The 16,477-nt window shown below is 36.7% G+C and overlaps 2 protein-coding genes across 3 annotated transcripts in view; one reads left to right on the forward strand and one right to left on the reverse strand.

Annotated features, from left to right (window-relative positions):
- Positions 1-369, forward strand: part of ZCCHC11 (zinc finger, CCHC domain containing 11) — an 88,106-nt gene extending 87,737 nt beyond the window's left edge. The window contains exon 30 of the mRNA XM_012639344.1: positions 68-369. The gene's annotated coding sequence lies outside the window, so the exon portion shown is untranslated. The remainder of the gene's footprint in view (positions 1-67) is intronic.
- A 6,128-nt stretch (positions 370-6,497) lies between these two features.
- PRPF38A (pre-mRNA processing factor 38A) overlaps positions 6,498-16,477 on the reverse strand; it is a 16,181-nt gene continuing 6,201 nt past the window's right edge. For both annotated transcript variants that reach the window (XM_012639464.1, XM_012639465.1), the window contains exons 5-10: positions 10,998-11,108; positions 9,286-9,398; positions 8,616-8,642; positions 8,412-8,509; positions 7,913-7,961; positions 6,498-7,378 (exon numbers count right to left, since the gene is read on the reverse strand). In XM_012639464.1, coding sequence (XP_012494918.1) covers positions 7,336-7,378; positions 7,913-7,961; positions 8,412-8,509; positions 8,616-8,642; positions 9,286-9,398; positions 10,998-11,108 — 441 coding nt within the window. In that variant the 3' untranslated portion in view covers positions 6,498-7,335. The remainder of the gene's footprint in view (positions 7,379-7,912; positions 7,962-8,411; positions 8,510-8,615; positions 8,643-9,285; positions 9,399-10,997; positions 11,109-16,477) is intronic.

The raw sequence follows: 16,477 nt of genomic DNA on the forward strand, positions 1-16,477 counted from the left end.
TTTTAAGGGAATTTTATGTTTTGTTTAACCTTGATGAATTGTATAAAGAGAGAATTTAAAAAATTACATTCTTTATTTTCTATTAGCTGTATTCATACTTTGGTTGCTTCAGACTTTATATATTGTTCTTAAGAATTAGGAAAGAATTTCATGTGTTTTAAATTTGTCACTTCTATTCTTTACAGAACCTTGTAGTGCCAAAAACTTTTTAAAAGGTAAAAAAATAAAATAAAATTACAACATGAAGATTCAGAATTTTTTTCTTTTACATACTTGTATATTGAACATATTCAAACTTAAAGAGAAAGTTGCTTTCGGTTCTATTTGAAGTAGTTCTATTTTAAGTTAATAAATCTTTTTAACAACAGTCAAATTTGGTTAATTCATCTGGTTGTTTAGATCGGGGTCCCCAACCTATGGTGAGTTGTATACTTATTTCATTATATATTACATTGTAATAATAATAGAAATAAAGTGTACAATAAATGTAATGTGCTTGAATCATCCCGAAACCATTCCCCCCACCCCATAGAAAAATTGTCTTCCATGAAAATGGTTCCTGGTGCCAAAAAGGTTGGGGATTGCTGGTTTAGATGATGGAGATGTAACAAGTCAGAGATTTGTTTTATTTCAGTGAATAGAGTATTTTAAATCATAGACTTAAAGATTCAAGGATCTTTTCATGTCCTTTATTTTACTGGATCTTTACAACACCCATACGAAGTTGAGAGAAGCAGGGGCCATCTCCATTTTATCTCCCTTGAAAATAAAAACTGAAGCACAAAGCAATAAAGTGAATTCCAAAGGTAACACACTTACATGTTGGAATTTGAATTAAAACATTTTTTGAAGGAGAGCTTTTTAAACATTGAGACTAACACTGGCAATTAGAATGGAGGGAAGATAATTCTTATTTACTGAGGAATTAGTATGTGCCAGACTCTATCCATTCTGAGTCCTGTATTGCCACCTGGAAAGCACATTTGCCAGGATGGTAATTGTGATCAATTATGATTGTAGTATTGGAATTCAGACTCAAGTTGTTGGTGGCATATATACATATATATTTTTTTTTTTAGCTGTTTTGGTACTATACAGTGAGGTGAGGTAATTTTCTCTAACCCCTTAGTTAGCCCGATTTGCCAGGGATTTTAGGCTAAATGATGCTATGGATCTATTTGGAAGGTGCAAAATAAGTACATACAAGTGTATTTTAAGGACAATATATTATCTTTGTTCTGCTCCCTCACATATTCATTACTTAAATAGGAAACTGTCTGGGCCTTTGCCATTATTTCCCTATATGAAAGATATTTGAAATCTGTTGCAGGAGGTTGAGGGCATTTGTGCTGTATTTACAGCCCTGAGTTAAGATTAGATGTATTTACTGTTAATTTTTCATATTAAAGCTTCAGCACACTATTAAGTGGTAGAGTCAGCTCATTTGTTTTGTTAATGAGACACCTACCCAACCTATTTATTTATGTTAAAATATGACTTTGAGCATTCAAGATTTTCTTTTAAATTAATGTTCAAGCATTTCATCTCCTTCCAGGTCTTGGAGAACAGGTGATGAGGTATACAGGGGTGTTTATTTTGCTGTTCAACTTTTGTATGTACAGTCAACCCTCTATCTGTGGGTTTAACCAACTACAAATTGAAAATATTAGGAAAAAATTGTGTCTGTACTGAACTTGTACAGACTTTTTCCTTGTCATAATTCCCAAAACAATACAGTATAACTATTTACATAACATTTACATTGTATTACATATTATAAGTAACTTACAAATGAATTAAAGTATACAGGAGAATGTGCATGGTTATATGCAAATAGTGTATGCTATTTTATATTAGGGACTTGAGCATCCTTGGAGTTTGGTTTTCTGTGGGAGGTCCACCGATAATCAATATCCCCCATGGATACCGATGGAGGATTGTATTTGAAATTTCCTTAAAATGAAAACAACCTGCAACAACAGAGAATGCCCCTAGCCCAGCCTTCCTTCCCAAAGGAGAGCAGTATACCACTTGGCAAAAGCTATTGATGGGTAACCTAGTAACCAATAATCTGAGTTTTACTTATACAAGAGTGTTATGTGTACTAATTGTCAGCATCTCATTTGCCCCTCCTTCAGTAACTGCCAGTGTTTGATAACTTGCAAAAGTGTCCTAAGTTGAAAAACAGAATAATCTTAGTTTATAATTTATATAGGAGCTCAGTTTTATAAATTTGCAAAGTTGATTATGAATTCAGATTCATTGTAGAGAAATTAAAAAGTACAAAAAAATTATCAATCATATGCAGAGAGAACACTCTTAAGATCTTATTTTGTCATGTTTTGTATAATCTTTAAAGACATGTTAATACTTTCCCTTGCTATTAGGATTATTAAAAATATGTGTATTGATGATATACTGTGTAATTTATTTCTTCAGTCTCCTATAGATGGACATTATAGCTGTTTCCAGTTTTTCTAATATACATAAATCATGTAAAATGATGGGATAAAGCTATTTGTGTGTATATTTAACTATTCTGTTAGCATGAATTCCCATATATGGGATTATTGGGTAAAAGAATAAAAGTTCTAAGGTTCCCACCACATATTGCCAAAATGCCCTTCAGAAAAGTGGTTACCAATTTGCAGTTCCAGCAAACAATGTATAAAACCTGTTGGTATGCTTATAAAAAAGCTTTAAACTCCAACAACTCATTTTTTTGTGTGAAAAATAATGTGCTTATTACAAAAGAAAATAAGCATTATATAAAAGTACAAAGAACAAACAAATCACTCAAAAGTTCATCAGCCAGAAATAAGTACTATTATTATCTGGTGAACTTCATTCATTCCAGCCATCTCTCTTAATCATATAGACATCTACATACAAATAGTTTTACAAAAGTGGGCTCATATGTTATATTTAGTAAATATAGCAAATTAATTTTACTTGTATTTAACAGAAGAAAACAAATTGAACAAATGTTCAACTTCAATATTTTCCCCACAAGAGAATCTACTCCTGAAAGATTCCTCCTAAAACTAAGGAAAACACTAAAGAGGCTGGAGTTATTTTTTCTAGCATCATGTATGTTTAAATAGACTATACGTGAGTTCTGCTATGAAGGATGAGACCAACACACTTAAGAGTTTCTCTACTTCTGGTTATTTTATTTCTTTGGAATAATATTAGTAGTTATATTATTATGTATTATATGATATATATTACATATAATATATATTATAACTAATATTAGTAGTTATATTATTATGTATTATATGATATATATTACATATAATATATATTATAACTAATATTAGTAGTTATATTATTCTTTGTTCATAATATTAGTAGTTAATTTGAACCTTATAATTATTTCCCATTTTTTATTTAAAGTTTCTAAAGGGTTTACTGCCATTCCTTTTACTGCTTTTTTGTTCCTAAGTCCTTAATTTGATTCTTCTTTGGTTGAATTTCATTATTGGGCAGTTTTTCCCAAAGGCTCATGACTGTATACTTTTAATTTCTTACATACTTGAGAATGCGTATTCCCTTTATATGGTAAGACAACTTTGGCAGAGTATGAAATTTCTGACACTTTTTCTGAAACCTTTGGAGCCTTTTGCTTCATTGACTTCTGAAATTTGTTAAGATTGAGACCATCTTGGTTTTTCTTCCCATTTATACATGACTTGATTTTTCTGCTTGGAACCTCATTTATCCCTTTTTAATTCATCAGGATATTTCTTGATAGATTGCTGGATTTTCTTTGTGTTTTCTATATTATCTCTATAGTTTTTGTCTCTATTCTTTTCCATTTTTTTCCTCCAGCTTATTTGTGCTTGCTGTTTTATATTTCATGTTTTCTAATAAGGCCTCTAACTAAGCTCTACCAATCTTATTTACCATTTTTTAAGCTTTTCTTTGAACCTCTATACTTGGCTTTTTTTTTGTTTGTTTTGTTTAAGGCTAGAGTGCAGTGGTGCTGTCATAGCTCACTGCAACCTTAAACTCCTGGGCTCGAGTGATCCTCCCTCCTGGGCCTCCCAAAGAGTACAGTCATGAGCCACCACACCCAGCCACATTTTTTTTAAAAAACAGGTCATGTTATCTTATGTCTTTTTTGAGTCTCTGGAGAATTTGTCATTTTAACCTTTTTGGGGGAGTGGCAGCATCTGTGATCATTCTTTTCTGATTAATGCTTATTTAAACTTAGGTCAATCTAGTTAACAATAGCAGGAAGAAGTCAGAGGAATGAGCTTTAAGTGGGGTGGTTATATTGGAACCCTCTCACCAAATCTATTTCTTCCTTTGCCCCTGGGAACACATCTCCCTTTATTTCTTAGCATTAAGAGGTCATTATGCTTTATGGCAAAGCTTTTAAGGCAGTGTATTTCAAATTGTGACAAGTGAAATCAATTTAGTGGTTTGTACTTAATATTAAAAACTAGTATCAAGTAGGAAATATCAGAATTCATTTTTGCATAAGAATTCTTTCCTGAAATTTCAGTACAGAATATCCATGTGTGTACAAAAAATACAACATTTTTAAAATGTAGGCTGTAGTCAAAAAATTTTTCTGAGAGTCTCTCTATGTTGCCCTGGGTAGAATGCAGTGGCTTCGTCGTAGCTCACTGCAACCTCAAACTCTTGGGCTCAAGAAATCCTCCTGCCTTAGCCTCCCAAGTAGCTGAGACTACAGGTGCACACCACAACGCCCAGCTAAGTTTTGTATTTTTAGTAGACGGGGTCTCTCTCTTGCTCATGGTAGTCTCCAACTCCTTAGCTCAAGCAGTCCTCCCACCTCAGCCTCCCAGAGTTCTGGGATTACAGGAGTACGCCACTGTGCCCAGCCTAGTCAGTAAGTTTTGAAGTTACCATTCCAAGGCTTCATCCAATAGGTTACCACACAGATGACAGAAATGGCCTTACAATAAGGGTTTTCCTTAAGCTTCGTCTCCCCTGCAGTGCTTTTATCAAAATGATACCTAGAGAGATGTTCATGTCCCACTCACCCTTATCTCTTTGTTCTACTTCCTGCTATAGTTAGCTGTGATGCCCCAGTTTTGGTCTAGATTTTACCATATGTCTAAGTATGCTTTGAAGTTTGGGGAAGTTTACTTCTATTATTAAAATTTATTGGGGTTATTTTGTGTGTGTGTGGGGGGGGGGTTACTTTATATTTTAAAATCAAAGTTTTAACAATATACTGGATGATGATTTGGTTGGTCCATGCATTGCTTAGCCAGATGACATTTCTTTCCACCTACATCACTTTAGTAAAGAAATAACTGCTAGGATTCTGTAACATTTAAGTAGAGATACTTATATATATATTTTTTGAGGTAGGGTCTCGTGTTGCCTCGTCTAGAGTGCAGTGGTATGATCATAGCTCACCGCAACCTCAAACTCCTGGGCTAAAGTGATCCTCCTGGCTCAGCCTATTGAGTAGCTAGAACTACAGGTGCCAAGTCACCATGCCTGGCTGCCTTTTTTTTTGTTTTTTTTGAAAGAAATGGGGTCTCACTATGTTGCCCAAGCTGGTCTTAAATTCCTAGGCTCAAGTGATCCTTCCACCCCGGCCTCCCAAAGTGCTAGGATTACAGGTGTGAGCCACCGTGCCCAGCCAAGATGCTTATATTTATTTTTAGAAGGTAGTCCTATATGTAGTTGTATCAGAAACCATACAGTTCTTATGGACAACTTCAACTCAGGTATAATCATGAATGAAAATAATCATCAAGGAATACAAAAGCTCAAATAGTTTTAAAAAATGCTTTAATATTGCTGTAAAAGTCCTTCTGTTCAATATCAAATAACAATGTTTATACTATGACCAGACATAACTTTCCAAGACACTGGATGCTGTAACACACTGGTCTTAACAATTTCTGCTAGGACTAGAGGTACAGGAAGTCATTTAAGCACTTTTCCCTTTTTAAAGGAGTTAAAGTAAGTACAGGTAAAGGGAACTCTTCTAGCAAAGATCTGAATAATCTCTTAATTATCAATGCCCAAGGAGACACTTTAATCCTCACTTTGCTTCTGTATCCTTAAACCTTAGTTTCTACAACTTACTCTAATTCTCCTGTTGTTCTGAAGGGGTCATTACAGTCTTCAATAAATAGGTGACTTGTACTTCTTCCTGTCACCCTGTTGGTGTTGCCTACGGTTCTATTGTTTGCTTTTCATACACACAGGCTGTCCTTGGGCAATCTCATCTGCATCTTCCACAGTTACATAAACACTGTCAATTCTAGCCTCAATCACTATAGAGAACTGTATTCCCTATTTCCAACTTTCTGGTCTTTAGCTATACCACAGTTATCTCAAATTAAACTTGTTAAAATGAGTATCATTTCCACTATCACCACAATCTTCTCATTCCTGCCTCTCTAAAAGCTGTTTCTTCCTGCTGTATTTTTTGCAGAGACGGGGTCTTGCTATGTTGCCCAGGGTGGTATCGAACTCCTGTCCTCAAGCAATCCTGCCTCAGCCTCCCAAGGTGCTGGGATTACAGGTGTGAGTCACCGCACCTGGCCCCTGCTGTATTTTCTGGCTTTGTGAATGGCATTAGTGTCCAGCAATTCAGGTCAAAACCATGAGTAGTATTAGACACTTTTCTCTCCATCAAATCTTTTTCAATCCTCATGTCCTTATTGCTACTGATTAGGCTTGGATATTGTCAATGTTTGATAAGGGCTGAGCACCTTAACCTGGGTTTAAAAGCTTGTGGGAAGAACAAATGGCACTCTGTAAGAATGTACTGTATAAAGGGTGTTAAAGTGCTGCCATCTGTTGAACTATTCAGTGAAATTGGATTAAATGATCCAGAAGCAGCCTTTCATTTGAATGCATTCTGTTCTTGCAAAACTGCTACTAACCAGTTTTCATGTTTATTACCACTTGCCACTGCTGCAAAAAAGTTAGGAGCTATGATGTTTTACTGATTTGATATTTGAATAATAACAGCAGCACAAATCCCAGGATCCTAAAAGCAGTTCCAATCACAGAACAACCAAAAAGTAAACTACAGAAAAATGGGAAATGGGTGTGTCAGATTTAATAACAAAAAGGGAATCCTTAGGAAACATTATCTTCCCTCTAACTGACCTTAGGAACATCATCCTTCAAAGATGTTAAGATTCAAAAAGAGATACAAAACTTAGCACCTCTTTTGTTAAAAAAAAAAAAAAAAAAAAAAGTGGAGAAACCTGATAAGAAAAAACTAAAATATTCTTACAGCTGCCTAGGGTGGAGATCTTAATCCTTTCACATAGATACTCTCATATCCACAGGAGGCCATTTTGGACTTAAAGCAAACTGAGTCCATTACTCATTCCCTCTCCGGCTCTTCTTATGGCTTTTCTTAGACCTGAAATGGCAACACATATAAATCATTACATTAAGGAGCTGGACAAGGACTTAAAGGGGATGGAGATGACACCCAATATTCATTAAATGTACTTGGTGTCTTTTTTTATGTTTAAGCACAGCACCCTTGAGTCAAGTATTACTATCTGAAATTTACCACTGAGGAAATGACCTCAGTGTATGTCTAACAGTAAATAGCATAATAAATGGGTTTCTAATTAAAACTTATCAAATGAAAGTGACTTGTCCAAAGTCACTCAACTGTTAAGTTTTAAAAGTAGGGACTAAACCCCAGGTCTCCTGATACCAAAGCTCAATTATTATCCATAGCTACAATCCTACATACAAAAACAAAAACAAAAAACAGATACATAATCCCAGTACTTCTTAGAGCAAGAGGCCAATATTGTCTTATAATAAAGGAGATTTCCTAATATTCCCACCAAAACAAGAAAATTTCAGGTCCAACTTAGTTGTCATTGGGACTTGAATTTCTGAATAAAGATTTAAATTCTTAAAACAGGTCAATCCATACCTTTCAGGAGACTTTGAGTGGCTCCTGTGTCTGTGACTACGGTGATGACCTGGAGAAGAAAAGGCAATTGAGTGAGATTCTACTCTTCTCACCTCCCCTAATGCCTCCCGTGGGCTTAACTGGCCTATGCTGGTGATACCTCTTGTTGGTAGTGCCTCTCTGAATTGGCATATATGGGGGTTGGGGGAAGGCAGGGAATAATGAAACCACTTCACATACATTCAGGGCTTTATGGTGAATTTTACAAACATCATATTGGGTTTTCACCATTTCTCTGTTAGATTTTATTCCTATAATTTCAAATGAAAAAACTGAAGCCCATTATCGTATCTACAAAGCTTGTACAGTCAAAATGTGAGCTTTAATTTTCAAATTCCATGTCTATTTCCTTTTCTGCTAGGCAACAGTATAGTCCGGCACTCTTGTAGTGCAGGAGGCTAATTTATCCTCTTACATCTCATTGTTAAGACAACCTATGGCAAAAGGCCAAATGCTATACCTGGGGACTTGGAGCGGGATCTGTGCCGTCGATCTCGGGACCTGCTGCGGTGTCGTCTTGGACTCTTGCTCCGATGCCTTTCTCGGCGTGGGGAGGGGCTGTGCAAAAGACTAGTCAGACTACCAGATCTGTTTGGCAATATACATGCAACACCGCCTCCCCCCCCAAGGCACTATGCTTCACCACAAATGACTGAAGGCCTACCTTCTCCTTTTGGGAGATCGACTCCGCCTATAAAGGAAAAACAGAGCCTAGGTTGGTGCACTGGATGTTGGAGATTGCAACATTGGCCCCCGTTTTTATTCTTTACCCTTCTCTGTATCCATGTCCTTTGTCATGTAACTTTGTAGCACCCTCCCACTATAACTTTGCGATTGACCAGGTGACTTGCTTTGGCCAATGGGATATTTGCAAATGTGATAGAAGCAGATACTAGAAAAAAACACTTGCATGATGGGGCTTGTCTGCTCTTGAGTTTTGCCACTGCCATAAGAACATGCCCAACGGAGCCTACAGAGAAAAGTTGCCCCCATCATCCTAGCTAAGACCATCCTATACCACCCAACAGATAGCTGACCAATCAGCCAATAGACAGCTGACCACAAAACAAGTGACTAAGCAGAACTTAATACTTCAAAAACTGCCTATCCAAACCATGCTTAAATCACTGACTGCTTACCTGTGAACTAAACAAGTGGTTACTGTTGTCTGCCAATGAGGTTTTGTGAGTGGTTGCTTTGCAGTAATAGACAACTAACTAATACATTAGACAAATGTTCTTCATAGACTGGCATTTTTTCCTTCTCTGAAATCTAAACTTCTAGGCTATAGTGTTCAACGTCTCCCTGAAAGATGTCAATTACTAGGGCCTTACCTTCTGGGAGACCTGCTCCTACTTCTCCTGTAGCGCAGCGTGGGAGAGCGACGGGGCTTGTCCAAGTCTCTGTAGCTTCTCCGGCGGTGATCAGGTGATGGTACTCTCTCCAACTGGAAATGAGATGGTTGGCTCATTGGTGGGCACTACACTTCTCTTCCTATCCTGTCCCAAAGTCCATCTGCAAGTGACTTTTAAAACACAGTAATCTAACTACAAAGAGGGAGGCACTTGCCCTACTAAATATCAAAACTTACTATGAAGCTATATAATTAGGACAGTGTGGTACTTGCACATGAATAGATAAAATGACCTGTAGAAGAGAGATACCAGAAACAGACCCACATACATACACAACTTTGAATTATGGCAAAGATGGCAATGCAGATAAGTGGGAAAGGAATGGTAGTGTGAGATGAGGGGAAAAAATTAGACCTCTACTTCTTTCAGATAAAAAAAATCAATTCCCAGTTAAATGTTCTTGTTGTATTTCCTTCTAGCCTTTTTCTATGCATATATTGTTACTTATAATTTTATTTACTAATGTTTTATTATTTATTTTTTTAGGCAAGCATGAAAATGAGGTTTATTGAGGAGAGAGAGAGAGGATTATAGGGCAAGAGTAAGATATAGGCAAGAGCAAGATACAGGTTTACAAGGCATGATACATACAGCACAGATAATGACTGGAACCAATGTCATAGCAAAGAGAGAACAAAAGGAAGGGTGCAAAAAAGGCTACAAATGTTTTAGACCTTTCTATTTTAACTTAATGTAAGCATTTTCCATGTTATCATGTACTTTTCATAATAGTTTTAATGGCTACAAAGAAGTCTGTTTAGTTTTAACAGTTTATCTGATGCTTCTGGCAGCTGGGAAGCTTGATTGTTTTCAATTTTTCAGCATTATAACTAGTACTGAAAGAACATGACTGTGTAGAAGAATTTTCTTTCCCTAAACTAGGCTTATTTCTTAGGATAGGTTCAATTACAAAAAGTGTTTTTTGGCCGGGCGTGGTGGCTCACGCCTGTAATCCTAGCTCTCTGGGAGGCCTGAGGCGGGCAGATTGTTTGAGCTCAGGAGTTCAAAACCAGCCTGAGCAAGAGCGAGACCCCGTCTCTACTAAAATTAGAAAGAAATTAATTGGACAACTAAAAATATATAGAAAAAATTAGCCGGGCATGGTGGCACGTGCTTGTAGTCCCAGCTACTCGGGAGGCTGAGGCAGGAGGATCGCTTGAGCCCAGGAGTTTGAGGTTGCTGTGAGCTAGGATGATGCCACGGCACTCTAGCCTGGGCAACACAGTGAGACTCTGTCTCAAAAAAAAAAAAAAAATGTTTTTTCCCAAATATTTATTTTAATAGATACCATTTATTAGGCAATTATAATGTGTCAATATTATGCTAGGAGCTTTATGTGTACTATCTCATTTAATTCTCATAACAGTCTTGAGAGAAAAGTATTGTTATCTTCACTTTACAGAGGAGAAAACTAAGGTTAAGTAATGTGCACAAAGTTATACCACTAGTAAATGGTAGAGCTGAGATGAACCAAAATCTATTTGACTCTAAAGCTTATACTTCTAATGAGAAAATAAGGTGGTGTTTTGGTTAAAGAGAATTAAAAATTAAGGTCTGACAACAAAAACAAGGACCATTCCCATCCTCTATAACTATCCCTCCCACAACTCTTAAACTCATGTGTGCCTGACCTTCTCATCTTCTTCTTCTTCCTCTTCACTGGACTCCACATCATCCATGTCTTCTTCTAGAGCACTAACTCGAGGCTCCAGTTGCTCAGCTTCCTCTAGCACATAGCGTTTCTGCAGAGAACATAATGACAGGTAGAGGTCATTGTCATCTCTGTCTTGAAACCCCAGCATTGGGGCAGGGTGCAGTCACTCACATCTGTAATCCTAGCACTCTGGGAGGCTGAGGTGGGAGGATCGCCCTGAGCTCAGGAGTTCAAGACCAGCATGAGCAAGAGTGGGACCATGTCTCTACTAAAAATAGAAAAATTAGCCGGGTGTGGTGGTACATGCCTGTACTCCCAGCTACTTGGGAGTCTGAGGCAAAACGATCACTTGAGCCTAGGAAGTTGAGGTTGCTGTGAGCTAGGCTGATGCCATGACACTCTAACCCGAACAGAGCGAGACTCTGTCTCAAAAAAAATAAAAATAAAAAATAAATAAAATTTAAAAAGAAAAGAAAAGAAACCCCCGCATTGGGCTTCTGGGACTGACGGAAAAACCAAGGAGCAACAGTTGAGGCAATTTCATTTCAAAGACAGTTCAAGATTTCCCTAAGGAGTTTAAAATACCTGGAATCTATATACTCTTTTATGTTCCCCTATAAACATAAATACAAAGCTAAAGGAAACATTTTCATTTTCTATTGGCTCTATTCCCTGTGATCTTATACTCTAAGGTCACTGAAATATCAATCAGTATAGGTGTAGCTAGAACCCAAAATGTGGGCTTCATACACAGAAAACCCAAGAACCAATAAATTTATGGCTGAGACTGTGTTAGCTGGTAGTTCTACCAGCAGAGACCCAACCCTGGAGTAGCACCCAATCTCCATTAGACCCAGGATCCAGGGAGCTGCTGAGATTCATACATTTTGAACTAGGCACAGGATATAAACAATCCATCTCCTGGTTTCATTTTCTTCTATGATAGGGCTTATCAGTGCGTATTTGAGTGATTAGGGATCTGAGAGGCAAAGGTGAATTCAAAAGTGCCAAATGGACTAACTGGATCATAAGACCCCTTCCCACATTCTTGTGCCAAAGACAAGAATGTTGGATGACCTAAATGGATAGTCATAGAATAACTAGTAACATCCGTACACTACTTAGCTCTCACCATTCATCAAAATTCTGTGAAAGCTAGGAAAAATAAGACAATCACAGGGTCACCACAGTCTGGGATCTAGGACTGTATCAGACAGGCCATCCAAAATACTTAATGCTTACCAGACTCAGAAGAGACTGAAATCAATATACTTAATATTACAAGTACTTAATTTTTAAGTACTTGTATCTGATGGAATGAGAATACATTCCAGAGCAACTCCTTGCCAATGTTAGGGCGTATCACAAGCAAAATAGATGACCTGTAGGTTGCTTAATAAGAATCAGAAGAAAAGGTAGTCTTAAGAGCCACTACAACTAAGCCATATATAGAGGCCACACCAGAGCACACCTCTTGGTGATAAACATTTATCACTGAGATTTCAATTTCTCTCTCCTCAGTGGGTCTTGATAAACACTAACAAATTCTTGTTTTATGGGCTTACCTTCTAGACTCCACACAGACCATGCCACTTAAATAAGAAGGCTTGTTTAGAGCTGACTGGGCTTTGGAGCCCTTAGCTACAACCTGCTCATGGAAGTTTTCCCACTTGCAGTATTTCTAAAGATAATAATTATAGCTAAGGATAATAATAGGTAATGTAACCCACAATGAGTTAGTGTGAAAATTGGGCTCTGAAAGCAGGTTTTCAAATTTGAGATCTCATAGCCAATATGGAACAGGAGAGATATACCCACTTTCAGGATTTTTATTTTGTAAGATTATCACTAGGTCACTATGGAGGAAAAGTTGATTCACTGCATTTATGTGTGAGCACCAGTTACTTTTTTCCAGCAGGTTTGATGCCTCAAATTCCTCTCATCCATTTATCAGATATTTGCAATCTATTCAATTCCCTACTTTTAAGTTTTTCTGATCCCTTTGATTTTTTTTTGAAAACTTGGGGTGAGATTCACATAACATGCAACCATTTAAAGTGGATTTTAGTGTATTCACAATGTTGCGTAACCACCACCTCTTGCTAGTTTCAGAACCTGAATCACCCCAGAAAAACACCTGATACCCATTAAGTAATCAATCCTCATTACCCCCTTCCTACATCCCTTGGTAACCATTCATGTTTTTTGTCCTCTATGGATTTGTCTAATCTGGATACATCATTTTTTAGAACCATACAATATGTGACTCTTCATCTTTAAATTATCCCCTTTGGTTTATATCTAACAAGGAAGCAACTCCTCAGAGCACTTGGGATATAACAAATTATTTCATAATTACTGAGCTGCAGGTAGCATTATAAAAAGGAACCCTGAAGTAGTGGACTCTCCATTTCTGGGGAGTGAGATTTCTGTGGTTGCTTAAATCATGTAAGAATAAACTCCCATGCTCTGACTACAAACAGTCTCTGGGACCTTTTAGTTAATGTTACCAATTCTAACATATATAGAGATACAGAATCAGATAAGATTAGAGTTGGAAGAGCCAAAGGCCTTCAATCTGCATCTATTTCAGTACTTTTCACAGTGTTATTTTATAATATAATTGAGGTATAATTAACATACAATAAGGTATATTTTTAAACTATACAATTTCATGTGTTGACATGTATTATATACAACTGTAAAGCCACACATCAACATAATTAATATATCCACCCTGTCCAAAAGTTTATTTATGCCCCTCTGTAATCTCTCCTTCCCTCTCTTCCCCACTCCTTCACCCTGTCCCCAAGCAACCGCTGATCTGCTCTTTGTCATCATAGTTTATTTACATTTACTAGAATTTTATGTGGTTAGAATTATATAGTACTTACTCTTGTCTTTTCACTCAGCATAGTTACTCTGGAATTCATGCATGTTGTGTATCATTAGTTCATTTTTACTACTTAGTAGCATTCTATTGTATGGATATACCATAATTTGTTTATCCAGTAACTTGTTGATGGACATTTGGATTATTTCCAGTTTCTGGCCACTACAAATGAAGCAGTTATGAATATTTGTGTAAAGTCTTTATGTGGACATGTGCTTTCATTTCTTTCGGGTAAAATGGCTGAATTGTATGGTGGGTGTATGGTTAACTTGTTAAGGAAAAATGCCAAACTTTTCCAAAGTGGTTGTATCACCACCAGCAGTGTATGAAGACTTGCAGTTCCTCCATATCCTTGCCAATACTTGATATTGTCAGTGTTTTAAATTTTAGACATTCTAACACATATGTAGTATATACCTCACAATGGTTTTAATTTGCATTTCTCTAATAATGTTGAGTGTCTTTTTATGTGCTATTGGCCAACTATACATCTTTTCTAGTAAGGTGTGTGCTCATTTTCCCACTGGGTTGTCCTGTTATTAACCTCAAGTTCTTTATGTATTCTAGATTTAATACCTTTGTTATATGTGTTGTGCAAATATATTCTTCCAGTCTATGGCTTGCCTTTTTATTTTTATAACAGTACCTTTTGAAAAGCAAAAATTTAAAATTTTTATCAAGGCCAATATATTAATTTTTAAAAAACAATTCATGTTTTTTATGTCCTATTACAGAAAGTTTTGTCAAACTCCCAAGTCATCAAGATTGTCGCCTACGGTTTCTTTTAGAAGTTTTATAGTCTTTGTTTTTATATACTATATTTATGATTCCCTTCAAGTTAATTTTTATGTATGGTATGAGCTAAGGGTGGAAATTCATTTGTTTGCATATGGTTATTCAATTACTCCAGTACCATTTGTGGAAAAGATTATCTTTTCTCAATGGTATTGCCTTGACATCTCTGTAGAAAATTTAAAAAAAAAAAAAAAAAATTTTTTTTAAAGAAAAAGCCAAACAAATAAAAAACCAAAAATGACAGAATCAGGTAGTGTTTGTCCCCCTACTTTGTTCCTTTCCAAAGTTGTTTTAGGCTGGGCAAGGTGGCTCCCACCTATAATCCCAGCACTTTGGGAGGCTGAGGTGGGAGGATCACTTGAGGCCAGGAGATCCAGACCAGCCTGGACAATAATGAGACCCCATCTCTACGAGAAGTAAAAAAATTAGCTGGGTGTGGTGGCACGTGCTTGTAGTCCCAGCTATGCAAGGAGATCACTTGAGCCAAGGAGTTTGAGCTTGAAGTGAATTATAATGACAGCACTGTACTCTAGCCCAGGTAACAAAGCAAGACCCTGTCTCAAAAAAACAGAAACAGAAAACAAAGTTGTTTTGGATATTCTAGGTCCTTTATATTTTCATATTAATTTTAGATTTAGCTTGTCAAGTTCTACAAAAAAGTTGACTAGAATTTTAATTGGGATTGCATTAAGTCTATAGATTAATTTGGGAATTGACATCTTAACAATATTAAGTCACAGTATAAGATATGCCATCAACATGGTATATCTATTTATTTAGGTCTTCTTTAATTTCAATAATGCTTATGTTTTGTAGTTTTAAGCGTATAAGTCACATCTTTTGACAAAATTACCCTTATTTTATACTTTTATTAATAGATGCTATTTAAATGGTATTTTAATAAAATTTCAAATTCCAATTTTTTATTGGTAGCATATAGAAATACAATTGATTTTTATGCATTGTCCTCATGAGATAATATGGGGACAAGACTTGGGGCTCACTTTTAAGGGAGCCAACATGAGGGCAGTATGACCCAGCCTAATTAACTGTAGAAGAGCAAAAAACAACTGACCTCCTAGCTGCTGGAATTCAGCCCATACTCATATAAGGTGGGGGCCAATTGTCTGTCTCTGGGGTAATATCTTCCAGGACCACTGAAGCATGATGCTGACACCAGCTGATAAGGAAGCTGGCTGCAAAGAAACCAGACCTATCCAGATATAACAGCCTCGAGCCAAAACAGACCCCCATACTGACCTTACCCTAACTTTTCCCTCATTATAATCCCATTTTAATTTGCTAAAAACCACACCCAGGGATGAAGATTTAAAATGCTAATGATACATGATATGCATGAAGAAGCATGACTACCAGGTGCACAGCCACCAACAGAACCCTGCCTCTACACATGATGACTTCAAAGCTGACACCTAGCTCCTTCTTTACACCCCATAAAATTTCCCCAGCCCTTTATTCAGAGAGCCAGTCTGGCTGCCTCCTGAACTAGCTGTCTCCCTTTTGTTTGAGCAAAAGCCTGAGTAAAGCCTTGCCTGCCTAAGTCTTTCTGGTCTCGTGCCAATTTCTATTGACATGGGAACTAAGTACCTAAAAGTCCGGTATCACTTGTATCCACAATTCTGCACAAACAGACAAACGGGTAAATAAGTTGGGGTATATCCATACAATGGAATACTATTCAGCAATAAAATGGAATAAACTAGTGATATGCACAGCAACATGGATGAATCTCAAAATAGTTATGCTGA

Source organism: Propithecus coquereli, unplaced genomic scaffold, assembly GCF_000956105.1.
Source record: "Propithecus coquereli isolate 6110/MARCELLA unplaced genomic scaffold, Pcoq_1.0 Scaffold14, whole genome shotgun sequence".
Taxonomy (NCBI): Eukaryota; Metazoa; Chordata; class Mammalia; order Primates; family Indriidae; genus Propithecus; species Propithecus coquereli.